Source organism: Phyllostomus hastatus, unplaced genomic scaffold, assembly GCF_019186645.2.
Source record: "Phyllostomus hastatus isolate PE091 unplaced genomic scaffold, TTU_PhHast_1.1 phas_contig_40, whole genome shotgun sequence".
Taxonomy (NCBI): domain Eukaryota; kingdom Metazoa; phylum Chordata; class Mammalia; order Chiroptera; family Phyllostomidae; genus Phyllostomus; species Phyllostomus hastatus.
Genome location: NW_025333872.1, coordinates 754,815 through 782,654, shown reverse-complemented (window position 1 = coordinate 782,654; position 27,840 = coordinate 754,815). Strand labels below are relative to the sequence as shown.

At 51.6% G+C, this 27,840-nt stretch overlaps 1 protein-coding gene across 3 annotated transcripts; it reads left to right on the top strand.

Moving 5' to 3' along the window:
- Positions 1–1,858: 1,858 nt before the first annotated feature.
- ETV7 (ETS variant transcription factor 7) lies at positions 1,859–21,957 on the top strand. Of its 3 annotated transcripts, XM_045844136.1 has the most exons (8): positions 1,859–2,351; positions 3,811–3,946; positions 14,156–14,320; positions 14,719–14,844; positions 16,541–16,771; positions 18,028–18,170; positions 19,729–19,829; positions 19,942–21,957. In XM_045844136.1, the coding sequence occupies exons 1-8, from the start codon at positions 2,346–2,348 to the stop codon at positions 20,057–20,059; spliced, it is 1,026 nt and encodes a 341-aa protein (XP_045700092.1). In that variant the 5' UTR covers positions 1,859–2,345; the 3' UTR covers positions 20,060–21,957. The 3 variants fall into 3 exon arrangements, with proteins under 3 accessions (XP_045700092.1, XP_045700093.1, XP_045700094.1); XM_045844137.1 differs by lacking the exon at positions 14,719–14,844; XM_045844138.1 differs by lacking the exons at positions 1,859–2,351; positions 3,811–3,946 and having other exon boundaries at positions 14,232–14,364.
- Positions 21,958–27,840: the final 5,883 nt, after the last annotated feature.

Genomic DNA, 27,840 nt, shown 5'->3' with positions numbered 1-27,840 from the left:
AAACCATTATTTTATTGAGCATGAAAACCTATGCATATTTCTTTTGTGAAGGAGGGATTCCACTTACTCCTGCTCATGTGGGTTCACAATGTCATAGACTTACGGGGTACGTAGCATCGCCTTTGTCCTTCCAAAGGGAAACATCCCCATTTCTTTAGTCGGCCTCACACAACACCTCCTTATTTCCGTCACCTCCCAAGTTTTGGCTTGCTGACATGAAACAGATCCTTAAAACTATTCTTTCTTTTTAAAATTTTTTTTTAAAAAACAATCTCTCTTCTTTTCTTTTTTAAAGATTTTATTTATTTATTTTTAGAGAGGGAAGGGAGGGAGAAAGAGAGAGAGAGAGAAACATCAGTGTGCATTTGCTGGGGGTCATGGCCGGCAACCCAGGCATGTACCCTGACTGGGAATCGAACCAGCAACACTTTGGTTCACAGCCCATGCTCAATCCACTGAGCTACGCCAACCAGGGCCTCTTTTAAAAAAATTTTTAAGCAAAGTTTACTGATTTGAGAGAGAGAGAGAGAAGGGTGGGGGGAGAAACATTGACTTATTATTCCACTTATTGATGCATTCATTGGTTGATTCTTGCATGTGCCCTGACTGGGAATTGAACTTGCAACCTTGGCATATTGAGACACTGCTCTAGCCAATTGAGCTGCCTGGCCAGAACCTCTCTTTTCCTTCCTTCCTTCCTTCCTTCCTTCCTTCCTTCCTTCCTTCCTTCCTTCCTTTCTCTCTTTCTCTCTTTCTTTCTTTCTTTTTCTTCCTTCCTTCCTTTCCTTTCTTTCTCTCTTTCTTTTTCCTGTTCTTTCGTTCTTTCTCTCACTCTCTTCCCCTCCCTCCCTTTCCTTTTCTTCTTTTCTTTTCTTTTTCTCTTCTCTCCCATCTTCCTTTTGAATATATATTTAATCACATGACATCAAAAAATTATTAAAAATTTTGCAAAGAAAACCCTTGCTCTTATTTTCTATCTTGAATCCCATTTATGTCACTTATTATACATCCTACCAGAAGTGTCTTTGTACAAATATGTATACACACACAGAAAAGATAGTGTGTAATACTACCGTTGGTGGTAACGCTGGATGAAGGGTAAATGCATTTGTAACTTTGCTTGATCCTGCCGTGCTGTCCCCCATGGGGTCATACCACTTCCTATGCTCAGTAAAGTGCTCTCAGCCTCTCCAACAGATTATATTATTAAACTTTTGAATTTTTGTTAAATTAATGGGTAAAAAATTATATCTCAGAATAACTTTGATTTGCATGGCTTTTACAATGAGCGAGTCTAAGCATCTTTTTCTAAGTTTAGGGACCACTGGGCATGTTGTTTTACGTGGATTGCCTATTTATATCCTTTGCTCATTTTTCTGTTGTATTTCTGGCCTTGTTCCTATTGCTTTCTAGGAGCTCATGATACATCAGTGCTAAGCCTTCTTTATATTAATAACAGTAGCTACACCCTCAACCTTTCCATGGAGGGTTATTAGGGCTTCTTCCCTCCTTTTCTTCTGTGGCTATGTTGGTTTGGAGCTTACAGCCTCTCTGTTTCCTGTCAAGACAGAGGGAGCTGAGGCAGGCGCACACGGTAATGAGCAGCTGGGCACTACGCCTGGGGCGGCCATGGGCCTGGCAAAGGTGCCAGTCGGGATCCACTGAGTACCAGGGTTTAGGTCAAGAGGAGCACCACGCCAGCGCTGTTGGAGGCTCCCAGGCTCAGGGCCTTGGGGCCTGTACCCAGCCAAATGGCATGTGGACAAAGGTCACCCACCCTTAAGGTCAGGCAGCTGGTCCAGATGGACAGCATGAGGGGGGCCCCTCCTGTCCATCTGCGGGGACGCACAAAGGCGGCATGAGGTTGGTCTGTCGTGGTCCTGAGCCCTGGCCCAGGAGTTCCCTCAGCTCCCCAGATCTGGTAGAATCCCACCTTCATCTCCCTGGAAGCCAGGGCCAGGCTGCCGGAGGAGCTGTCCACCGGGCAGGAGGACGTGAGCCACGGCGCCCCGGCGCCCCGGGGCTCCGCTCCCGCAGGGCCCGGCCCCTGCCCTCCCACAAGCCCGCCGGGGTGGGAGTGGAAGCCGGATCCCGCTCTTTCATTTTCGTTTCCCGGAAGGATAGCGATTACCGGAGCGCCCTGCCCGCCTGCTCGTCCGGGGAACTGAGCGCACGCTACCCGGCACGTCTTGAAAGAGATTCCTCCCACGAGAAACTTGTTCCCCAGGCCGAGTTAGGCGTTTGGGAAGGGAGGGTCTGGAAGCGCTGGCCTAGGACTCAGCAGCGAGCAGGCTTTGGAGCACTCACGACGGGACAGCCGGGTGGCTCCCTCACCTCCACCTGTAATGCAGGTAAGAGCCTGGCAGCTGAACCCCACAGCGGAGCCACCTGCCCCCACCCCTTCTCCACCGCCTCATTTTCCATACTCATTGTAGCAGACTTTTTTTTTTCCTGGGCTGGGATCTCACTTTCCAACACTTTCCCCAGCCTCACCATCCATCCCTTAACGCCCCTCACTCCCCTCTGAGCACTCACCTCCAGCCCCTCACTCTCTCTTCTTGAAATTCCTGTGTGCTGCGCTCTCTGTCCTTCTCCTCACCTCTACATCAACCAGATGCGAAGTCCCTGGAAGTTTCTGCACAAGCCAGACCTTCACAGCTGGCACGCACAACTGCCACACAAGAGCCCCTCTCTTTCTTTAGCAATCCCTCTCCATTTGCCATATTTCCCTGGGATCCTCCTGGCCCCCCCCCCGCCCCCCGCCGCAGTCTTTCTCTACCCTGCTCTCCCCAAGATCCATACTATATGTATTTTATCACACTCCTCCCCTGGCCTTCATGCCGAAACCCAGAGCTCTAACTCACAGCTCCCTGGCTGGTCTTTCCCAGGCAGGCAGTCCCAGCCCTGGGATTCCCCTTCCTCTTGCTTGGAAGAGGGTGGAGAAGACTAGGATCTTCCTGGAAGTCCAAAGCCAGTCCCAGGCCTTGAGTCTCTCCTCCAGCTTGGCAAGCCCCCCACTGCCTCTGAGGCTGGGTTACCTGGGAAACAGCACCAAGTGGGGCAGGGTGGGGAGCAACCAGAAATAAAGTGGGAACTACCCCAAAAGGCGTGGAATCCTCTCGTGCAGTGACCAAGGCTTCTGGAGTTTGCTTTGCTGGCCTTGACTGTGGTCTTTTACTTGGCAGTCTTTTACTGCAGACTGACCTCCTCAGACACCAAGGAATGAATGTAACACTCTTGCAGATCCTAGAGTGAGCCAAAGACTCTGGCTGGGGCTGCTTTCACTTTCACTTTTTACGGATATAGCAGCCTGTGACTGGGGGTGAGCCCCCAGGGTCCTCCTGTTTCTACCAAATCCTTTCACTTTTTCCATCCCTGCACCCTGGTGAATGAACTCTGAGGGCTAGGCTGATCATGGGACTTTGGGGGTCAGAACTTTGTCTTTTCTTTTTCTCTTTTAAACACCTTTTACTCGTTTGCTTATGTCTGACTTATCCTGGCCCCTCAGGTTCCCACTGAGTATCATTAGACTCTCAGATCTCCAGCTTGCAAGTCAAGTCTTGGCAGGGCAGCCTTCTGACGGGGTTAGGCACATGCCTGAAAACTTGGATAGGAAAGACGAAATTTGTCAAGTGCCCACTATGTACAAGATGTTAACGGTATCAAGCTGAAGACATACATGATTCCTACTTTTATGGTAGACATGGAGATAGGTGCTCTTTCCCTTGGAACAAAATTTTTAATACCTTTCAGGACGACTGAGCCTACACCAAGATGCTCACCTTTGACGCCCTGGTTTTTCTTGTCTAGGAGGGAGCAGTGGCCGGTTCTCCTGTGAGCCCCCTGGCAGCCACGCCACCCCCAGGCAGCCAGGCCCAAGCCAGATGTGAAGCTCAGGTGGACCTGCTGGGTGAGGGGGGGATCTGCAAGCTGCCAGGAAGACTCCGTGAGTAGACAGGAGGAGAAAGGGTGATGTTTTTAAAGGTTATAAACGTGATGGATAAACTTTTCTTGTCTCAGGGTTTAGCGTCCTTCCATTTGCTATTTCTTTGCTGGGTTTTCTGTAACTGCTCCTCGGTGAGGGAGTCAGAGGAGGTAAATGTGGATTCTCCTTGCAGAGAGCACAGATACACGACCAAGTGTGAGGCGCCCGCCTCCTCCTGCGGAGATGCGGGCTGGGACCCGATGGGCAGTAGGGCCCCTTCCAATCTAAAGGCCACAAGTTGGGGACATGGCCAATGAGGAAGCCAGATGTGGCTAAACAGTGAACAGTTGGATGAATGTAGAACTCTCTTTTAAATAATTATATTTACTTCTTATTGTTACAAAAGTAGCATGTGCTTATTATCAAAAATTGGGAAATGACAGAGAAGCATAAGAACATATAGAACAATCAAATCCACCCCAAAATTGTGGTGATTGTCGGGGAGGGGGGTGGTAGAGGTGGAAGAGTGTGTAGGGGGGATAAATGGTGGTGGAAAAAATAAAAATTTTTTAAAAAAGAATGTAGGTTGTAAAACAATAAAAAAACACCCAATAAAATCAAACAAACAAAAAATTCTACCCTAAAATAACCATGGGAAATATATTGGCCACATCCTTTCATTTCAGTTTCTAAATACTGCTCTTGCCTGAGGAAACCCGTAACCATGGAGAGGGTGTTTCAAACAGCAAAACTGAGGGGTAGGAAAGCTAAGCGACGTGTCGGAGATCACACAGGCTCTCCACATTAAGGCTAAATCTTGGTCCTGCTGATGATCTTCTAAGAGATTTTTAAATGCACTTCCTAAGCTGTGTGAATCCTGGGATAGGCAGCTAGCTGAGGGGTGGGCGCGATCTTTGACTGGGTTCCGGTCTTGGCAGCTGTGGGAAGGCGTGTCCGGCCTGGGTTGTAAAGCACCGGGCCCACTTCCTGCTCGCCTGGCCCACGGCTGGAACACTGCTGTATTGATTTCACGCCCTTCTGATTTCCTGGCCACAAAGTGCTTTCTGAGGCGCTGACAGAATGGGGCAGAATGTGGGGTGGGACTTCACCGTCCTTGGGAAGACCCTGCTGCCCCCTTGTGCCTTTGTTCTCTGCTGCCTAGCATGTTTTGAATGGGGAACAGGGCCTGTCTTTCCATGATCGGAGGGAAGGTGGGGACCAAGACATGGACGCATGGACAGAAGCAAAGCCCAGAGTGTGGGGGAGGCTGTGGTGCCTCCCAGCAGTGGAGAGGGAAGTGGGCAGAAGGGTGGGGGCTCTTCTGTAAGGAACCTCTATTGTTTCATCTTGTCCGGAGGCCAACCCTGGCGGGTAGCTTGGGGCTCAGGGCTGCTCCAGGGAGATATTTGGCAATGGTTACATAGAAGGTAGGATCTGGGCTCCATTCCCAGCCCAAGCCACGGTGGCGAGGAAAAACAGGACCTTGGGGTCAGACCTGAAGACCCTGGGTGTTGCTGCTGAACAGGACCTTAGAGGTTACCTAATCCAGTCCCCTCAGGACAGCTGAGCACACTGAGCCTCGGGGAGGGAGGGGCTTCTCTGCAGTCCCACAGCGCCCTCTGGATTGTTCCCGAGGCCACCACCACGTTCAAAGACCACTCCCTCAAGTGGTTCACCAGATCCCAGGATGTCAAAGCTGGTAGAGACCCTAGATGTCACCTCAGGTAACCTCATGTTCCAAATGAGGAAACCAAGGCCCAGGAGATTTGTTCTGCCCAAGGTCAAGTACTTTTCAGCCTCCTGCCTCCTGTTTTGTGCCTAGCTCAAGACTCCTGGGTGACACGGGGCAGAAGTGGGGGCCTGGAAACTTTAGTCACACCCTCAGTGAATACAACTGTGCGAGCCTTTTCATTCTTGGAAGCCCCCTTTTGTGGGCCCCCCTTTATGCACATTTCTAGTGACAGAAGCTTCCTCCCCTCTTGAGCCAGCCTGTTCCCTGGTTACGCACGCAGCTCAGGCCACAGGGTCATGTGACCTATCTAGAGCTCCTAAGGTACTAGTCCTGTTGCCTTGGGTTAGAGCTCTCCAGAACAGGGCCTCTTCAGGGTCTCCAGACCTGAAATACTCCACAGAGGAGAGAAGGAATTCAGAAGAGTGTTCCCTCAGGCCAGTTAGCTCTGTGGGCAATGGGAGCTCAATCCCAACGGGGACCTCTGGGGGACAGGGAGAACACACCCTGAGTTATGCCAGCCCAGGGTAAGGAAGCTGGGTCTTTATCCACTCATTTCTCATCCTGATGGGATGAAGACTGCTTCCAGGGGTGTGGAGTCCCCAGCTTTCCAAGCTGCCCTGTTCACTGGCTGAGTCGGGCGCAGAGTAAAGGGCAGCATTTGGCCGCACACACGGTGTAGAGGGGGGAGAGCGAAGGGCCTTGGGCGAGGCACCAGCAGCATCTTCTGTATTTCTCATAGTAGATTCCGTGACTCATAGTTACTTCTGAAAATATTCAGGCAACACGGTTCTGGCCCTTAGCAAATATCTAACAGTCTTAAAAGATAGAGGACACTAAATGACTCATTTTCCTGTCAACAACATCCCAGAGAAGAAAACTGCTGACACCTTCTGAGGGTTTGACCTTTCGGATGGCTGGGGCGGTGTCCGCCCGATTCTTGCATTGCTGGAAATTGGGTTCCCCTTGCTGGGCATCTCTCTGACATTTATTCCTCGTCCCCCACCCCATTCCCTCCTCCACCTCCAGCTTCCGTTCTAATCACCAGGGCTGATTTGCCTCAGCAGGAAGGTGAACAAACAGAACAAATCTGATTTAGATTTGTGAGTCAGTGCAGCACAGCACAAGAGCTAGGGCCCCATGGGGCTCCCTGCCTGTGTTTATTTGCCTGACTAGAGGGGCGTCGGCAGCGGGGAGTGCACTCCGAGGGCGACTGTGATGTCTGGTGACGTGACAGGAGGTGGGCTGGGCGGAGGGATGGGATTCACCACGGTGTGTCCTCTGTGCAAGTGGAGAGAGAACAGATCTGCCCGAGGCGGGGCGGGGCCGGCGGGGTCCAGAGCCAGGAAGCCAGTACAGGCGCTATGACCACTTCTGGGACCAGGCTGAGTGCACCTGGGAGGAGGTGATGCCGCTTCAAGGGACGACTCAGGGGATTTCGAGAGGAGGCAGTTTAGAAGTGATTACCAGCACAGCCTCACTCAATGACAGAGAAACTGAGACTCCTTGAGACAAGAGTCGCCTTTAAAGCCAAATATCAGAAGGGGCCCCAACCCAGGGCTCTTAGTTCCTTGTCTGGGGTCTTTTCATTTTCCAGGAGCTTATCCCTGGGAAAAAGGTCTGTGAACTTCCTCACTATCAGATGTAGAGGGATTGAGACATCTTTGTGTTTCAGCACTGATTTTCAAAGCTCCTAGCTCTGGTTAAGCCACAGGGAGAGACGTGAGCGCCACCTCTCATTTTCAGATGTTGGGCCGAGGGGCGGGGCAGCATCGCTCTGCAGCTCCCTGGCAGGGTGCGCAAGGGCAAAGGGCCCTGGGGAGCTCCGAGTGTTCATGGCCCTGCTCAAGCTCCTGTCTTTCACTTTCAGTGGAGTCCTGGGCATTTATTTCAATAGATATGATTCTAACAACTGTGGCTTCCTGGCTCCTGGAGCAGGGCTTTTCAAATCTGAACGTGCTCGTGAATCTCCTGGGTTCAGTGGGTCCTGGGTGGGGCCTGGGATTCTGCATCTTTAATGAACTCCAAGTGCCGCTGTTGCTGGAAGTGCATCTGAGAACCTCATTTATGCAGCTAAATCCTAGCAGTGATTTTCAAAGTGCTGGTCAAGAGCACAGCAGAGGTGAAATCAACTTAGTGGGTCAACACAAGTATGTTCACAAAAGGAAATAGTGTATGTCAGAGTACATCGTAAGGCAGCTGTGATTTCAGGAACTCTTTGTTGTGACTATTTGTGTATCCATGTCTGAGCGTCATGATGTAAGATGTTTTCAACTTTGGGTTGAGGTCAGAATGGTTTGAGAAGCGCTGCCCTGGGTGATGGCATGGTAGAGGGGGTAAGCTAGATGGGTACAAGTGTAAAAGCACAAAGGTAGGTTGGAGTGGGGAGGATGGAGACTGGAAGGGAAGGTTCTGGAAGCGGTGAGTGTTGACGGTGGGGTTCATCACCTGACAGTGAGAAGAACTATGGCGGACAGCCAACAGAAGGGAGACTCCCAGAACTAACAATCTGAGGACAGAGAACCTTTCCTTCTAAACTCAAGGCGCGGGCCGGGCCGAATGAATCTTCGCGCAACTGGAAGAGACCCCTCCTTTGGGAGGAAACTGAGCCGAGCCCTAGCTGGGCTTCACTCCATTCTCCCATTCTGCCTCGCAGATGTGGTCCAGTGCCGGACAACGCAGCGTCCATGCTGGCCTGGCCCCTGCCCTACAGTGAGGTGATGGCCATAAGGCTGAGTGTGATCACCAAGGAAAGCAGTACTGGCTAAAGCTGGAAAGCCAGTACTGCTTTCCTTGGTGATCACTGACAATGGGGCGACAGATTAGAGGGGCCCCTGGACAGACAGTGTCAGGAAATAAACTAAAGACGATGCTGATGCTAAACCACAGTTTCGGTGGCAGAGAAACAAGCTGGTCCCTTTGTTTCCAGGCAGCCTCCCCCACTGAAGATGTTGATAATAATAACAAAGGCCTTTGTTAAGTTTTTACTTTCGATCAGGTATTATGCTGGACATATCCCATAAATACACCCTCTGATGAAATGCACTCAATAGACCCAGGAAGTAGGTTGTTATTATCCCCATCTTACAGATGTGCAAACTGGCCTTAGTGTGGGGTGAATGATTTTGTTCACAGTCAGCCACCAGTACGATGGTGAAGCTGGGATCTGAACCCATATCCTTCAGACCCCACAGCTGTCACTCACAGCTTGCATTTTTAGGGGCCCAGCCAAACACTTTACACTGTGTCCTGCATACGTCCTGGAGGTCCTGCCAGGTGGGTAGAAGCCGGTTGTTAGTTCTGACTTGGATGCTGAAGGCTGGTCCAGCTCTGTTGGCCCTGGAGGTCACTTGGCCTGGTGACCTGCAGGCAGCGGCAAGGAGTGGCAGGAAACAGCTTTGATCCTGTGGGGAGGGGCAGCTTGAGGGAGTCTTGAGAACAGGGTGGAGGGGATTTACTTAATGGGGGTGGTGGTTGGGAGCCACTTGAGTTTCTTGAGTAAGAGAGTGACAGGGATGTTGTGGGAAGAGAGACTGGGTTGGTTGGGACTGGGGAGCTGGAGAGGGGGTTAGTCAGGATGTCCAGAGGCCATTTTGGTCCTGGCTGACATGCTCAGCTCCCTCATTTAGGCAACTTATATTTATCGAACATCTACCATGTGGCAGGTGTTGCTCTGGGTGCCGGAGACTGACAAAGGCTGTGCCTCGTGGACCTGACGTCCTGGCGGGGGTGCAGGGGCTGCATGAGGAGGCAGTAAGCCCAGTGGCAGGGCAGAGAGGGCAACACAGCTTGGGGGAGGGGCACCCCCACATCCTGCCCTGCTCTGTGGGTGTGGGATGGACTGTTGGCACTTCAGGGAGACATCCGAGCCCTCTCAGCGTGTCCTGGACAGGCAGCTCCTCCAGCTGCCCCAGCCAGCAGGGTCTCTGTTCAGATCTGTCCAAAAACTGGGAGCCGGCCAAGCTGGAAATTCCCAGTGAGCAAATCTTGGGGCAGGGAGAGTACGGTGATGTCTGGCTGGAGCCTTGAGAGACACAGAGGCTTGGTGTGAGGGAACTGAAAACACAGTGGATCACTGCCAAGAGAGGGAAAAGCTGTGGGCTCGTCTGCAGGTGACACCCCCGAGGTTGGTTAGATTGGTAGGGGAGACCCAGTGGGGCCCACCCCAGTGACCCGGTCAGGGAGACTTCTCGGGGGAGTCGACACCTTAGGCAATGCTCCCCGGCACTTGCTGAGGTCTTAGGCATGCTGTGCCCTGTGCCGCCCATTTCACACATATAACCTCATCTAACACTAAGAGGGCTGTTTGTCTAGGAAAACGCACGCCACATGCCACATGCCACATGTCAGACACTGGACGTTAAATGGACTCTCTCACAGAGTCCTCGTGACAGCCCTGTGTGGCTAGCACAGTTTGTTCTTGCTTTGGTTGCTGAAGCTGGTACAGACGAGGAAAGTGAAACACAGCCCTTTAGGCCCCCCCTGGCCTGGCACCATCAGGGCACGTTTTGTTGTTGTGTGTTTTCACTTTTGTGTGGTTGTTGGGGTAGAACTTAGATACAGTCAAGTGGACTAATCCTAAGTGTCCAGCTCTGTGGCTTTTGTGCATGCACACACCTGTGTAGCCTCCACGTACATTAAGATCTAGACCATTTCCAGTGCCCCAGAAAGTTCCCTTGTACCTCTTCCCAGTCAATTTCCCTCCAAAGGGTGACCACACTTCCGATTTCTCTCCCTGGAGGAGCACTGCCTCTGTTAGATCACAGTTCTATGTCTGGCTTCTTTCCCTGACGTGGTATCTTCACGTTTTATCCGCATGTTGTGAGTAGCACTTGGTTGTACTTTCTGATTCATTCCCAAGCAGCATTTATTAAATGAAAACATCACAATTTGCCCATTCTCTGGCCGATAGACGTGTGAGTTTTCCAGTTCTCATCTATTGTGAATGGAGCTACAGTGGACATTTGCATACATGTCTTTTGGTCGATTTGGTCACTGTTTTTACTTAGGTTTTTTACTTAGGAGTGGAAATGCTGGACTCCTAACCTCCACAGCACACTGCCCCTCATCCAGCACCACAGTCCGGAGAGGCAGTGCTATTATCCCATTTCACAGAGGAGGAAACCGAGGCTGAGAGAGGTTGACAGTGACTTAGTTAGTAAGGGGCTGAGCTGGAACCTAAATCCTGAGCTTGGGGATTTGGCCCTAGGCTAGGTGGCTGATGCACTGCTGGGAAGCTGGCCCTTTCCTAGGGCACAAGTCCTGTTTGAAAAGACTTTTGGCCTTAGTATTCTTTGAAGACATGGAACAGAAGGTCCCCTTTCTTATCACTGGATGGGAGATGCTGGCAGCAGTGGGATGAAAGGGGAGGGTAGGAGTGAGCGCGAGACATAATGAAAGGAAAACCAAATTACACGGCAGGCAGATGCCAGGCTTCGAGGTCGCAGGCGCTGCTGTGGGCTGTGTGTGACCTCAGGTCCCTCAGAGAGAGCTCGGGATGTCTCCTGCCAGTCCCTGTGGAGCTGGGGACAGAACCCCGTCCGTGGATGATGATGTATGCAGGTTCAGGGTTTTCCCCTCTTACTGTGGTCAGTTTTTCACAGAGGCAGAGCAGCCCAGAGGGCTGTGTTGGGGTGGGGATGGGGTCCATTCCCATGCTCTGGCCAAATACAGGGAAATGGGTGCCTCTGACTCAGGAATCAGAGTTTCACATTTTCAGACTGACAGCCTCAAATATTATAAAATAGGCAACACTGCAGAAAATGTGGTTGCCACAGCTCCCAGAGCCCCGGAGGCCCGACTGGCAGTGTCAGCCTGGCCCAGACTCCTCCTGGATGCGTCTCCGAGTGTCGCCTGCCCAGCTTTCAGTGTCTCTTACCCTCGCCCGGCCGAACTCCCAGGCCAAACTCCCACCGAGTCTCTGAATCCCCGTTTCCACCAGCGAGGCATTGATTTCCGTGCATTCCTGCCAGGGGCAGGTGCTGATAAAATGGCATCTCACTCTTCTGTGGCTGCGCCTGACTAGTGAGGCAACATCTTCCTGCGTGTTATTTGTGGGGCTGCTCCATGGCAATGGCTCTCCGCGGGCAGTGAGTTTGCTCTCTGCCCCTTGGGGACCCTGGGCAAGGTCTGCAGACATTTTTTGTTGTCACAGCTTGTGGGTGTGGGTGTGTCCCTGACTTCTAGTGGGCAGAGGCCAGGGATGCTGCTAAACAGTCTACAGCGCTCTGGGCAAGCCCCACAGCAAGGAATTCCAGGCCCGAAGTGTCAGTAGTGTTAGGCTATCCCACTCCACTCTGAATAGAGGTAAGACTTCTTTGTCTTAAAAAATATTTAGAGATGCTCTTGACCAATGATAGTCATTGGTCTTTTATCTGTCTTTTGCAAGAATCTCCCTGAAACCTGTCCTCTTTTAGCTTTGTGTGTGCCGTCTTTGTTGCACACATACAAATCAAGGCCGTTGCAGCCTCTGAGTCTCCTGTCATGCCTGAGGTCCCCCACCCCTGTCTAGTGCGTATGGTTTCTTATTTCTGCTTCCACTGAGGTTTTCATTAGGCCTTAATTCATCAGGAATTGCTTTTTATGATTTTTGTGAATTTTGGGGAGGTGAGGGCCCAAATATAGTTTTCCATGTGGAGAGCCAGCTGTGGTTTTACCATGTATTAAATGAACTGTCCTTTCCCTCTGAATTAAAATCCCACCACTGGCATATTTTAACCTCCACACACACAGCCCTCCGGGCTCCTTCTTCCTTTACAATGATTCTTGTCAATCTTACTGTAATTGTATCAGATCTTAATTACATGACTTTGTGGTATGTGGTACCGCAGAGATCATTTGTTGCCTCTATTCTTTTTTCCCTCTTAATTACCTTTTTGGCCTATTTCAGACATTTATTCTTTTCCTTCTTATTCACTCTTAGGTCCCAAAATAAGGTAAGGGAGGCCTGTCGTGCCTTCCAAGCTGGGTGGTGCTGTCCCGCTCCCCGCACCCGAGCTCGGTGCACTTTCCCTCTGCGCCGCTGGTCAGGGTTGTTGTTGGCTCGTCCCTGCCTGCGGGGTCCCGCCCTCCTGCCAGCCTTGCTCTGTGCCCCGTCCCCAGCAATGGCATGGTGCTCTGCGCGTGGCTGGTGCCTGTTAGATATTGGCTGAACGAATGAGTGAGCAGATGATGCACATTTTTGTTAAACATAAAATACTTTTATCTTGTGTGTTGTTTTGGGAGGGAGGCAGCCAGAGGCTGACTCCACCTTTGTCACTGTCAGGGTGCGGGGTGGACCGTTGCTTCTCCCCTCTGCCTCAGTTTTCCTACCGGTCACACTGGCCGGGGAGCCTTGGGCTCCTTCCACTCTCACATGGCGGGGGCCCTGGGAGGGACGAAGAGCTCTGTGGGGGGAGCACCACGCAGAGCAAAGCCCCAGGCTGACTTATCACAGAAGCACAGTGCCCGGGCCCCGGGCTCCTTTTAGGAGCCCATGAAAATATTTCAGTTTCTTTTGAAATCAGAAGAAAAAACTTTTACGTAAAAGAAAAAGTTTTAATATGTACCATGTACTCACCTATCAATGCAGTCATAAAATGTAACTGAAAAATCTCTCTAGTGGAGGAAGGGGTCCATGAAGGCATGAGTGCCAAGGGCCCGTGGGGTCAGGCTATGGCCCTGCTAAACAGGCGAGGTTCGGGAGGTGTGTAGTTGGCACTAGGAGCACGCAGCCAAGGCAGAGCAGAAGCACCTGGGGAATAAAAGAAGGCTGAGGCTGGTCTGGGTCTTGCCACAGATAAGAACACACACGCTGAAGGTGGGCAGAGCCTCCTCTGCCCCCTGGGCGGCGCCCCAGCAAACCCAGATCTGAGCTGGCTCCAAGGAGCGGAAGAGAACAGCGGCCAGACAGACCTGCTTCCAGACCTGGCTGGACCTCAGGCTTCTGTGTTGCTTAGCCCCTGGGAGCCTCAGTTTCCGTATCTGGAAAACAGTAGCAGTAATGCCTTCCTTGTAGGACTTGCTGGTCATTCGTGTAATCATTTGACATGTGTTTATCGAGCACCTGCTCTGCGTGGGGCGCTGTCCCGGAACACACACACAGGGTGCCCCGCACACCCAGACCAGTGCCCAGCGCAGAGCAGCTCCTCAGTAAGCATTTGCTAAATGAATAATCAGAAGACAGGCTGGGGTACAGGGGGTTGGAGGGGGCCCCCAAATAAGTGAATACATTCATAATGCATAGATAATGATAAACAGAAACATGTAATTATATCTCATGTAAAGTGTAAATGAAAAGTAAGTAAGGTTCCAGGAAGGGAAAGGACATGGTGACAGAGACAATGACAGGTTATGGATAGCAGGACAGGAGAGAATATGCTCAGATGGGGTGTTCAGGGTGGGCTTCTTTGAGGAGGTGACATTGCAGCAAGGGCCTGAATAGGAGGATGAGACATTGATGGGGCAGACCTCGCCCTGGCCCACTCCCGCGCCCACCCCCAGCCCGCATCCTGTGGTTGCAGGGATCCAGCCTGCGCTCTGGAGCCGGGAGGACGTGCTGCACTGGCTGCGCTGGGCGGAGCGGGAGTACTCTCTGCAGCGCACCAGCGAGCACGGCTTCGAGATGAACGGCCGCGCCCTCTGCCTCCTCACCAAGGACGACTTCCGGTTCCGTGCACCAGGTTCAGGTCTGGAAACTCACTGGCTTTGCTCTAAAACGATGGAAACCCAGGTAGGCTCAGGGAGAGAGAAGGAGGGGACGTTTGTTTGAGGATCATGCTCACTTCCCAGCGCTGCTGACACCATTGTTTCCATAAATGTTTGCCTGGTGGTTCCCACCAGAGCCGGCCAACAGCAGAGTCAATTTGGCTTCTGTTTTTCCAGCCCTAGGGGTCTGTCCTGCCCCCTCCTTTCCCAGCCATTCCCTGTGGCCCTGTCTCCCCTACCACACTACTGCCTCTCATCTCCATCATCTGGAAGCTTGTGACAGGACATGCAGCCACCCAAGAGGCAGGTGACTGAGGGGGAATGAGGCAGGGCCTCCCCACCCAGCCTGGTCAGCAGCCCCCCTCCTGCCCCACCCCAGGTGATGTCCTGTATGAGCTGCTCCAGTACATCAAGACCCAGCGGCAAGCCCTGGTATGTGGCCCTTTGTTTGGAGGGGCCTTTAGGCAGAAGATGTCCAGTCGGTACTGCCCCTACTCCCTGGAAGGTGAGGATGCCCTTAGCGGAACTCTGAGACCCTCTCCCAAATCGGCCTCATAGGGAGGGCAGGGCTTCGTTCAAGCAAAGTCGTGACAGAGGCAGAGGTGTGGGAGCTCCCTCTCTGCTCCCTGTCCCCTCACCCCCACCTCCTGCCCTCTGGGATGCTCTGACTGGCAGCTTGTGGTGCAGCCCTGTGGCCAGCTGGCCTTGCCTCTCTTCTCATTTCTCTGCTCTTCTCCACAGCAAATGGTTGTTTGTATGGTGTTTCTGTTTCTTTTTTTCCTGATGTCTCCATGGAAACAGCTCTTGTCAGGGTCTCCAGGGACCTGAACTTAGGGATGACCAGTCCACTCATTGTGATCTCTCACAGCCTCCCAGCCCAGTGGGCTGTCCTCCGTCCCTGCTCTTCCTTTGGCTTCTAGAACGCCCTACTGGTCATTCCTACTCAGTCTCCTGGTTTCCCCTCCTCTCTCCTACTTCTACGTATGTTGGGGCACCGCAGAGCCCTGGGAGCCTTTTCTCCATCTCCACTCAGCCCCGGGTAATCTCACCTGGTCTCAGGCGGGGAGTGCCATCTAGTGCTGGTGACTCCCATGTATACCTGGACCTCTCTGAGCCCCAGACTGGAGCACCACACACCGCCTGCCCCACCCTCCACCGGGACGCTGAACAGGCATCTCACCTCCTAGAGCGGGCACCGGATTCCTGCCTCCTTCCAACTGCTCTGGGCGAAATGTCAGATGTCTTGTTTTCTTTCTCTCCTAGCCTGGAACTGCCTCGCTGGTCTCCTTGGTTCTACTCTTGATATCCTATGATCTGTTCTCAACAGAGCAGCTGGAGAGATTCATTAGGTCGTGTGACTTCTCTGCTCAAAATCTTCCAATGGCTGCCATCTCACCTGGAGTCAAGGCTACAGTCCTTACACTGAGCCCCTGACGCTCTGCCATCCTCTGCCACCCCTCTCCTTGCTCAGGCTGCTCCTGCCTCACTGGCCTCCTTCACTGAACAGGCCAGGGACACTCCTGCCTCAGGGCCTTTGCACTTGTTCCCTCTGCCTGGCAGTCCCTTCTCTAGACACCCACATAGCCCACTCCTCTACCTCCTTCAGGTGTCTGTCCCAACGTTAACATGTCAGCGAGACCTTCCCTGACCAGTACGCACCTGCGCCTTTCCCAGGATTTCCTGTCTGCATTATTGTGCTTTATTTTCACTCTCTATATTATGTACTGTTTCTACTTCCTTTTTCATTTTAATCATCTGTCTCTTTCCACACCCAATTAGAATATAAGCTCCATGAAGGCAGGGGCTTTTCGGGGGCTCAGTGTTGTGTCCCCAAGATTCTTAGAACAATGCATGGCTATAGAAGGTTCTCAATAAGCACTTACTGGGTGTATGGAGAAGACACTGGACTGAGATCCAGGGTACCTGGGCTCCGGACACGGCTCTGTCACCCCTTGCTTTGTGTGCAAGTTTACAGATGAGGGAACGGGCTTGAGAAATGAAGTTACTTGTCTGGGAGCTGGGGTTAGCACCGGGGCTGCCTGGCCCTCACCTCCACGGCCTCCCTGACCTTCTGACTGGGGGCTGGATGGAGGCAGATCGCTAGGAGTGCTGCCCCACTGGGCTCACAGGCAGGTCCTTATGGGGGCGGGGCTGGGGGAGGCTCTGGTTCCACAGAATCAACGGTGCTCATTTGCTTGCAGAGGGGACCAGGCCCTCCCAGGTGGGCCTCCAAAGAGGCCTCCTACAGCAGCCACCAGACCTGGGGCTTACCAACTCCTTGAGTTGCCTGGATGCCCCTGGCCTGGCCAGGGGCCCCCTCGGCAGGGAAGAGTCCTTCACCTTACCTCACTGTGCGGAGCTCGGCTGTAGGGCTGAGGGCATCTGTTCCTTCCCCGTGATGCCGAAGGCCCCCGTCGACGGCAGGATCGCAGGTGGGTAGGAGGCTGGTCTGGGGTGAGGTCGCAGGCGACAGAGAGGAGGGAGGTTTTGCTCTGGGGGGTGAGAGGGTCCGTCTGTGCTGGGAGGGAGGTGTGTGGGGTGACTGTCCTGTGTTCTGGCCACAATCCAGCCACGTGAGCAGTGCCGCCTGGGATTGCCACACCCGCCCTGTCACCAGAGCAGGACAGGCCAGTCACAGACAGACTGTCAGTCAGATTAGCATTTAAAACCTTATTAATTTTTAAATAGTTGAGCACCTACTGTGTGCTGGGGATGATTCTTTATTTAACCCCACTACAGCCCGTGAGGTTGGTATCATTATTAGCCCCATCACAGATAATGAGGCTCAGGGAGGTGGTCTTCCATGTTCACACAGGCAGTGAGGGCCGAGTCGGGATGTGAACCCAGGCGGCCTGGTCCAGAGCCTGAGCTCCAACCAGGTGATACGCTTCCGTTTTGCATTTCTTTTTAAAGGATGGACTAACAGACAGGCAAGCAGACAGACTGACAGAGAAGCACCCAAGGGTGTTTTCTAGCCATGCCGGGGCCACTGTGTTCTATGCCACCACAGAGCGGGAGGAAGCTTGCCTTCTGGGTTGGAAATGAGTAGGAGTCTCTAAAGCACAATTATTTCAGTTTTTTAAAAATAATAATGCTTAACATTCTTGGAGTGTTCACTCTGCACCAGGCACTGTGCTGAGCGTTGTTGTTGTTGTCTACTATGTTATTTCACACTCACATCACGCCCTGTGAGGAAAATGGCTTGGAGGCCCAGGTGGTGGAAGAGAAATCCTGGTGCTCCTGGGCTCCCTCTGCTGTTTGTCCCCTGCAATGTCACATTTGATTTTCCTGACTCTCCTGTTAGGATGGAGATTCCAAAGGGCTGAGTGAGGGGCCCAGGGACAGAGGAGGGCCTGGAAGCTGCCTTCGCCTGAGGGGAGGGCGTTGGTGTGCAGAGCTGGGTTAGACTGCTGGCTCTGCCTGCGGAAGCTGGGTGCCTTGGACGCATCTGTACCTCTCTGAGCCCTTTGCCCCATCTCTTCCTGGGGATAAAGGTAGATACTCCCTAGAGTTCTGGTGATTGAATGGAACAATGAATAATGGGCCCCCCGTTTCTGTTTATACCATTGTCTTCTCAATCCTGCTGCACAGGAGGGCCCCGGCAGCGGGGACCCCAGAGTGCCTTTCTAGTGCCCATCCTCACAGCTCCAGGGAAGCGCCCCGTCCACACCCCTGTGCTCAATTGCAGACTGCCGGCTGCTGTGGGATTACGTGTACCAGCTGCTCTCTGACGCCAGGTACGAGTCCTACATCAGGTGGGAAGACAAGAATGCCAAGATTTTCCGAGTTGTGGATCCTAATGGGCTCGCCAGACTCTGGGGAAACCACAAGGTGAACTTCAGCCGGCGGGCGGGGTGGTCCCCACGTACCCAGAGGAGGACAGGGCCAGGCGGTCAGAGTGGACCCCTGAGCACTAGGGCACAGTCCCGAACTGATGGGGCTTCCCCAGCAGCTCCAGGAACGGTTGGGGTCCTTTCATTTTGGGACATCCTGAGGGACAGACAGGTCACTTCCTGATGATGGGAACTGTTTCTGGAACTTGGGAAGCTCGCCTTCTAATCGCTTAGTCCCACCTTTGCTTGGCATTGCACCCTTTCAGAGCAGGTTTAAATGAATCACACAAGCTGTGGGGGTGGTTGGCTGCCTCCCCCCAGATGAGGAAGCCGGTTCCCTGGAAAAAGCCAGGATGGAAACCCAAGTCTCAGGCCCCGAGGGAGTGTCCAGTGCCAGGGCCGGAAAGGCCCGGGAATCCCTGAGTCCAGCATTCCCGGCGTGAGGAACGCCCATACCTAAATGGGTGTCTGCCAGGAGATTGTAATAGCTAAGTATTTATTTTAGTAAGAATTAGGATTTAAAAATTTACCTATCATGTCAATCTCATGACTTACAGTGGTGATATAAAGCGAGTGTCCTTATCTATAGATTAATTCATTTAAGTAAAAAAAAAGTGAGTCTTTTACAATTGTTAACAGTAATGATAATTTGTGATATGTAGCATTTCCTAAGATGGTATAGCGTTTGATTGGCTGGCACTGCTCCGGGGGTTTTGCCTGTCTTAACTCATTTAACCCTCATACCAACCTCGTGAGAGTAGGTGTTATCAGATGAGGCAACTGGGGACAGATTGGGTTACCAGCTTGTCTGTAGCCAGGAGGTGGCAGAGTGGGGCCTTGAACTCAGACTGTAGCTCTGTCCTCTATTTTGTCACCTCTCAATAGTGCTGGTGGCTGGAAGGATGCAAATGACTGAATTTTGGGTGTGGTTACCTGGTCCAATCCCCGCACAGCACGGGGGGAACCTGAGGCTCAGAGAGTAGTAAACCCATTTAGTGCATAGTGCATCCCAAGCACTGTGCTAAGTGGGTCAGCAATTTAGTTCTTCCCACAAAGCTGTGAGTCAGATGTTCTTATCCTCATTCTATAATCAGAGACACAGATTCCGAGAGGTAAAGAAACTCATCCACAGGCACACAGCTGCCAAATGGTGGAGCTGGGGCTTACACTGACCCCAAAGCCCAGCTGCTTTGCCGCTGCTCTGCACTGCCCGCCCCTCAGGGAGAGGAAGAAGTGACTTGACCCTCATGGCCCCTCGTCATGCTGTCTCTCTGATTACATTTCCAACTAAATGTGTATTTACTTGTTACTGCTTGTGGCATTTGCTATTTAAAAGCAACATGTGATTCGCTCCTGCCCCATGGTTCTCAGACAGATAGACGAGAGAATCACCCCATTTCTTCCCGGACCTTCCTCTGACTTCCTCCTTCCAAACTCAGGAGAACCCTCATGCGCCCTCACAGAACCCCGGGCTGCTCCCTTCCAGGTGTGGAAACCGAGGCCTGGAAGGAACGAGGTATGGGGTGGGGTGTGATGTGGGTTGCTTTGCCTCCCAGAACCGGGTGAACATGACCTATGAGAAGATGTCACGTGCGCTCCGCCACTACTATAAGCTGAACATCATTAAGAAGGAGCCCGGGCAGAAACTTCTGTTCAGGTGAGTAGCTTCGGGGTCGAGGTGTGAAGGGGAAGCAGGGCTGGAGTTGGGTGGGCTGGAAGCCTGCACAGCTGGGGCAGCAGCTGATCTGCAGCTGGGGCCTGAATTCCAGATTTCTGAAGATACCTGGGAAGATCATTGAGGACAAGGGCAGCCGCCTGGAGCAGCAGGAGAGCCAGGAGCAGGACAAGATGGATTTCAAGGAGAAGATGCTAGAAGTCTCTCCGTGAGGGGCACATGGACTCTGGGCACCGGCAGACCGGAGACTGAGTCTCCCATGAAGGCAGCAGTGAGCTGCACGGCCTCCTCCCTCCTCCCGGGGCAGCAGGATCCCCAGGCAGGTTTTGCACTCACAGGATCTCAGCTGTTGTCTCGGACCTTAAGGCTGCCTGGGGGACCTGGACCTGCCGAGGACTGGGAGGCTCGCATCCAGGGTGTTGTGGAGGCATCATTCTTTGGGTAGAGAAGCTCTGGGGCTGAGTGGGGCACAGGGCGTGAGCTCTCTCCCTGCCTCACCCCTGGCTACCTGCCCAGCGAGGGCATCCAGCCCGGCTGCTTCAATTTACAGAATAAGGAAGCAGAGTCCCCTCACTGAGCCTCAGCTTGCCTCGTCTGGCAAAGGGGCATGCTCAGGAAAACCCACCCCAGGGGTCTGATATGTGAAACGGACAAAAGGATGATTGCTTTGTCAACCTTGAGTAACAATAACAATAATTTTACCTGACATTTAAGAGCTTACTGTGTGCAGGCCCTGTGCTCCGGGTCCTACCTATATTTTATCTCATTCAGTCCACACGCGGAGCCTGAGAGGTTCAAAGATGGGCAACGGAGACTTGCAGAGCTGGGTGCCTCTCCCGAACCCGGTGCTGTTCCCTGTTTTCTGTTAGCGACTCCCCGTGTCTCGGGTGCTCCTCAGGCAGAGGCCACGGCCCTGCCTCTCTGCCCCTGGCATCTTCGAGGAACAATCCCCTTGTCCTCAGCTTTCAGTCCTTCAGTGACTCCATGACTTTGACCCAGCGAAGGTTGCCACGCCTCTACCTGTGGCTTCCTACGCTCCTACACCTGCATCTGCCATGTGACTTTGGGTGAGTTGTTCCACTTCTCTGGAGCCTCAGGTTTGTCACCTGTAAAATGGGGGCGCCGTCCTGACCGCCTCACAGGAGAAGCGGAAAACTTCAGGAAGACGACACTTGTGCCGTGCTCAGTGCCCGCCTGCTCTGTCAGAGGCTTACTCGCGCTGACTCAGGAAACTCTGCCAACCACAAGCTGCTCTAAGGTGTGAAGATGCCTCTGCCCCCAACCCCCATGTTCTGACTGGGGCCTCCTGAGGGGTCGGGGCCTCTGCCCCTGCACCCCCGGGCGGTCGGGGACAAAGCGAAGGGAGTGTTTTCACATAAGCGGAAACAGAACTCCTTGGGTTTGCATCCGCTTTCCCGGAAGGAGGAACCGCCTCTGCCGTTTGCCTCCCGCCTGTCAGAAAACCCCGTCTGGCTGAACCTGAGTTGGCCTGAGTCACTGCACAGGGGACGCTGATAAGGATTCTTGGACTTTGGGACTCAAAGCTCATGAGCAGGGAAACTCCTGGCTGAGTCCCGTCTGGGGTTCTCGACAATTCCACACCCAAAGGGGCCAGGCAGGGGGTCTCAGCAAATAGGTTCAGCAGGAAAACCCTTCCCTGAGACTGTTTTCTCTCCGTGACCTTGGTCCAGGTTGGACCCACACCCCACAGCCTTTCTCATCACCTCCAGCCCACAAGTGCGTGACCAGTGGAGGGACTGTCTAGATGAACTCGTCCAACTTCTCCTTTTGTAAACAATGCAGCTGAGGTCAGAGTGGGAGTGATTTGCCCAAGGTCACGCGGCCCAGGGGGGCCTGCTGCCCCCTAACGCTGCCTCAGTTCTTCCCGTCTCACACCTTCTTCATGGGTCCAAGGTGTGAGACATGAGACACTCTGAAAAGTAGCCAATCATGTCTCTTTTGCCAGATTACATTAATAACATAACACAGTCGCGGGTCATTTCTGCCATTACGATGTTGGCTTTTGCCTGCTGGTGTGTCAGTGGTTGAAAACACCTGCGTGTGCTAGGGACTGCGTGTTCGCCCCACGCTGGGACTCTCGGGGCCAGGAGTGAGCGGGGGGTGGGGGGTGGGGGGGTGGGGGCTTGGCCGGAGTTTGCCACCCCAGGTCCCCGATCCTTGGGCCCTCCACTCGGCTGCACCCCCTCCCAACCTTCCAGGCACGCTAGGCCGGGCTCTGGGCTGGACACCTGGGGGCCGGGAATAAAGGGATTCTTCGGCTCTTCATTCTATGAGCAATAATTGAGCACCTGCTGTGTACCTGGCATCAGGTGAGGCTCTGGGTTTAACTCCATTTTTTATGAATTAGGTTCCTGAAAAGTCACGAGTCACTGAAAACAAAACATGTCAGAATGGACCTCCTCACAAATAATTTTAAAAAGCTGAAAATATATTTCATGGTTTGAAAAGTAGCCAATCATGTCTCTTTTGCCAGATTACATTAATGTCAACAGTAAATAAAGAGTTGACGAAAAAAGCGTATGTTGAGAAGTTCATTAATGAACTAAGTGACATCAGTCGCTGCATCCCTCCAGTTAAACCATTTACAGCGTCAGCCCAGGCGCACCGGCTTCATGCTTCTCCATCTTTTCCTTGACACGGGTCCTTTTTTAAAAAAACACTTTTTAAACTTTAATTTTCAATTACAGTTTACATTCAATGTTATTATTATTATTATTATTATTATTATTATTATTATTTTAAGATTTTTGTTTATTTTTAGAGAGGAAAGGGAGGGAGAAAGAGAGAGAGAGAGAAACATCAATGTGTGGTTGCTGGGGGTCATGGCCTGCATTTTGGTTCGCAGCCCACACTCAATCCACTGAGCTACGCCAGCCGGGGCTACATTTGATACTATTTTACATTAGTTTCATGTGTACAGTATAGTTGTCAGATAATCATATACTCTACAAAATGTTCCAGCACCCACCTAGCACCATCCTTACAGTAGTGATTGCAATATTATTGACTGAATTCCCTATACTCTGCTTTACATCCCCGTGACTGTCCTGTAACTGTCAATTTGTGTAGTTATAATTTAATCCCTTTGTCTTTTTCATCCAGTTTCCCAACCCCCTCCCCTCTGGCACCTGGTATCTGATCTCTGCATCTGTGAGCATGACACGGATTCTTGTTGAGAACGTCCTTTTCCCTCACAAAGAAGCTCCGCTCTAGCACCCCCCAGCATTATTGCAATATGATTGACAGGAAACACTGTTTCAGTTTAAGATGTACAGTGTGTAGCACTTTCTCTAACCCTGGTGGGCCTGCCAGGTCTTAGACTCTTTCTGCAGGAAGTCGGGTTGATGCTGGATCCTGTTCTTGCGCAGGGTCCTAGTGGTGACAGCCTTTCTTGACTTCTTCCTGTGGTCTCTCCCCACGATGTTAGTCCACATTTTCTTTTTTTTTTTTGAGTATATTCTATTGATTATGTTATTACAGGTATCCCATTTTTCTCCCCTTTATCCCCCTCCACCCTGCACCCTGACCTCTAGCATTCCCCCACCTTAGTTCATGTCCATGGGTCATGCATATAACTTCTTTGGCTTCTCCATTCCCATACAATTCTTATCCTCCCCCGTCTATTTTGTACCTACCATTTATGCTTCTTATTCCCTGTACCTTTTCCCCCATTTTCTCCCCTCCCCTTCCCTGAAGATAACCCTCCATGTGATCTCCATTTCTGTGATTCTGTTCCTGTTCTAGTTGTTTGCTTAGTGTGTTTTAGTTTGTTTGTTTTTTTTTGTTCAGTTGTTGGTAGTTGTGAGTTGTCATTTTACTGTTCATAGTTTTCATCTTCTTTTTCTTAGATAAGTCCCTTTAACATTTCATATAATAAAGGCTTGGTGATGATGATGAATTCCTTTAACTTTACTATGTCTGGGAAACACTTTATCTGCCCTCCCATTCTAAATGATAGCTTTGCTGGATAGAGCAATCTAGGTTGTAGGGGCTTGTTTTTCATCACTTTGAATACTTGTTGCCAGTCCCTTCTTGCCCATAAAATTTCTTTTGAGAAATCTGCTGACAGTCTTATGGGAACTCCTTTGTAGGTAACTGTCTCATTTTCTCTCACTGCTTCTAAGATCCTCTCCTTATCTTTAATCTTGGGTAATGTAATTATGATGTGACTGGTTGTGTTCCTCCTTGGGTCCAACCTCTTTGGGACTCTCTGAGCTTCCTGGACTTCCTGAAAGTCTATTTCCTTTGCCAAATTGGGGAAGTTTTCCTTCATTATGTTTTCAAATGAGCTTTCAGTTTCTTGCTATATTCCTCTTCTCCTTCTGGCACCCCTATTATTTGGGTGTTGGAACATTTAAAGGTGTCCCAGGGATTTCTAAGCCTCTCTTCATTTTTTTAAATTCTTGTGTCTTCATTCTGTTTCAGTTGAATATTTATTTTTTCCTTCCATTCCAGATCATTGATTTGAGTCCTGGTTTCCTTCCCTTCACCGTTGGTTTCCTGTACATTTTTCTTTATTTCACTTTGCACAGCTTTCACTTCTTCATGTACTTTGTGTCTGTACTCAATAATTTCTGTGAGCATCCTGATTACCAGTGTTTTGAACTCTGCATCTGATAGGTTGTCTATCTCCTCATCACTTAGTTCTTTTTCTGAAATTTTAATCTGTTCTTTCATTTGGGTCATATTTCTTTGTTTTGGAGCACCTGTTACATTGTAAGGGGTGGAGCCTTAGTATTCACCAGGGCAGGGTGACTTGCTTCTCTGTGTTGTGGCGCTGTGTGTGGGGGAGGGGTCCGAGAGGGAACAATACTACTTGCTTGTCTCTCGCCAACTTTCAGTCACTTCCCCTGCTACCCACAAACAAATTGGGTCCTTCTGGTGCTTATTCCTGGGTGGGTGGGTTTGTGTACATTCTAGGACCCTGTGGGTCTCTCTAACAAACTCTTCTGTGATTCTAGGAGTTTCTCCTACCTCAGCAACCCTCACAGGTTTTTACCACCAGAAGTTTTGAAGTTTTGTTTCCTGAGCTGAGGCCCTGGGTTGTGTGGTATGTCTCGCTCCCCAGTTGTTCCTCCTGGCTTGTCTGCATACGAATGTGGCATATCCCTGTCCACCAGCTACCATCTTGCCCACCTGGTCCACTGCCTTGCTGCATGTCCTTCCGCCCTGGCTTCCTATCACCACTCCTCCTACTAGTCTGGATTAATATTTCTTCTTCAACTCCTTGGTTAATTGGACTTCCATACAGGTTGATTTTTCTGGCAGTTCTGGTTATTTTTTGTTTTTAAATTTGTTGTTGTCCTTCTTTTGGTTGTGTGAGGAAGCAAAGCATATCCTATGCCTCCACCTTGGCTGGAGGTGACCGCTAATTCACATTTTCTACTCAAGTGTTCTTTCAACCTCCCCCCACCCCCTTTCCTTCCAGTAGTCACCATGCTGTGGTCCGTGTCTATGAGGTGTTTTTGTTTGCTTGTTTAATCCCTTCACCTTTTTCACCCAGCCCCCCAAGCCCCTCCCTCTGACAGCCATCAGTCTGTTCTCTGTATCTATGAGTCTGTTTCTATTTTATTTGTTAGTTTATCTTGTTTATTAGATTCCACATATGAGTGACCTTGTTTATTAGATCGACAGTTTTAGAGACACACAGCAAACACATACATTTACAGAGCAAGGGCTTGGTGTCTGCACACCACTGAGCATCTGGCGGCAGATGCAAAGGTGGTGCTGGCTCACCTGGAGCCTGCCCAAGGCTGGGTCAGGTCCCCTCCTCCGCACTGGCTTGGCCAGTCCTGGGACCTCTGAGCTAAACTGCTACCAGGATAGCCCCAAGGTTAGGGTGAGGAATTTAAAGTGGGTTTTCCTGAAATCAGAATTGCATATTTTAAACATTTAAATCATAATCTTAACTTTTTAAAAAACATTGATTTTTAGAGAGAGAGAGAGGGGAAGGAGACTCAGAGAGAGGGAGACACCGACTCGGTGCCCCACTCATTTACACAGTTACTGGTTGACTCTTGTATGTGCTCTGACTGGGGCTCCAACTCACAACCTGGGCCTGTTGGGATGATGTTCTTAACGGGAGCGATGTGGCCAGGACATAACCTTAATTTTTAAAGTTCCCAAATCCTTGTGAGTTAACTGTCTGAGTGAGGAGGGTGAAGCCCTGCCCTTGGGTGTCCACTCACCAGTGGGGAGATGGAGGCGGCTGACAGGCAGATGTTGTGAATGAGGGGCAGTGGATGAGTGCTCACTGGCTCAGCGGTGACAAAGTAGCACTGGTGAATGCTGCTTGGCAGGTCCAGGGAAAGTGTCCCTAAGGAGGCTCATTCAGGCTTCTGCTCTGCTTTCCCCTTTGTCTTTTGGAGGGTGAGGTTTGGAGGCAGGGAGGGCAGCGGGTCTTCCGATCCCAAGGGCTCAGGGAGAATGCAGGTACAGGGGGACTGGGAGGGGCTGACTGCAGAGGCCTGTCCTGGAGGGAGTATGAGGGGCGCTGAGGTGCTTGCTTGGGTCAGCTTGGCTCCCTAAGATGCGGCAATAGACCCGAACAGGGCTGAGACTCCCGAGGGGGAGGAGGGGGCCTTTCAGGAGAGGGAGGGGCTGTCCTGGGTATGACCCACAGGGAACCGCAGGAGGAGACTCCCAGCAGCCCCGCCTCACATCCCCCACTTCTTGGGCAGCTGCTCTGTGAGGAGAAAACCACACTACTGAGGCCAGTCCACAGGAGCCTGCTGTTCACCCAGCATCCTTGATGGAGAAGCACAGTCCCAGGCCCTGTGCTGGGGGCTTCCCCGCACCACTTCACAGGAGTCTGGCATCCTCTGACACCCAGGTCTAGGCTTGGGGTGATTAAAATTATGCCCTGAGGACGACGTGAATTGAGAAGGAGAAATGATGAGAGGAGCAGCTGGCCTGGGACAGGCGCTCAGTACAGGCAGGGAGCCTGCCCCCTCAGGGCCCCACCAGGTGAGTTAGTGTGGGGGGAGGGCCGAGCAGGATCCCACACTCAGCTCAGAGGGGGCTGCACCGGCACACTGGGCTTTCGGGTGTCTTCGTTTTTGCTCAGATTTTGTGAAGTCCATGAGGAAATGCTAACGCATGAAGCTCATCATGGCTTCTACTGCAAGTGCAAAGCCTTTGATGACAACAAATAATACAATAAACAAACACAAATAATAGCAAGCAAATATAATGAAAATATGCACTTTGGTAGACAAAATCTTTCAGAATCTGATGTCCATGGGGCAAAAACAAAGAGGTTTTTCTTGGGGGGTGGTATTTATGTGTGTTTGGGGGGTGGTATTTGTATTGTGGTGGTTTTTGGTGATTTCATGGAGGCTCATGCAGAAATGAGCACAGCTGGAAAGTTTTAACTCTGGGCAAGGACAACTCAGGGTCCCTCTCAAGTAACAGAGATAAGCAGAATGAACAAATGAGTCTTCTCCTGCTCCCCTCCAGGCAGCTTCCCAGGTTAGCTACCCAAAAATCTGGAATAAAGTTTGGGAAGGAGTGTCTCTTCCAATCCCAGGGCACTCCTCAGCAGCCCCTGAGTCCCGTTAATAAATCCTCCTAGTAAGAGCTACCTCTCCGACGCCTGCTGGTGCCTGGGCCTGTGCAGGGGCCCGGCTGAGCTCTCAGAAACTGTGCGGGGGGCCTTCTGAGACTGTAAGAGACTGTAGTCTGGCTTCATTGCCCGGGACATAGGCTGCTTGTTGGATTCTCTCCATGGAAGGGTCTGCAGTTTAAATCTATGTCCACCAGGTGGCGCAAAACCTCTTGTGCTGGTGATGGGGACTGCTGTCTGCGGACGCTGACCGCACTGGGATGTATTACTCTCCAGCTCAGGCACAGTCTGTAAGTAGACATTCAGGCCTTGCTCAAACACCTCCAGTGACAGGGAGCTTACCACCAACGCCTCCAGGGGCAGGGTAAGTAGCATGAGTAAGGGTGGAACTGAAGGCACCAAAAAGCC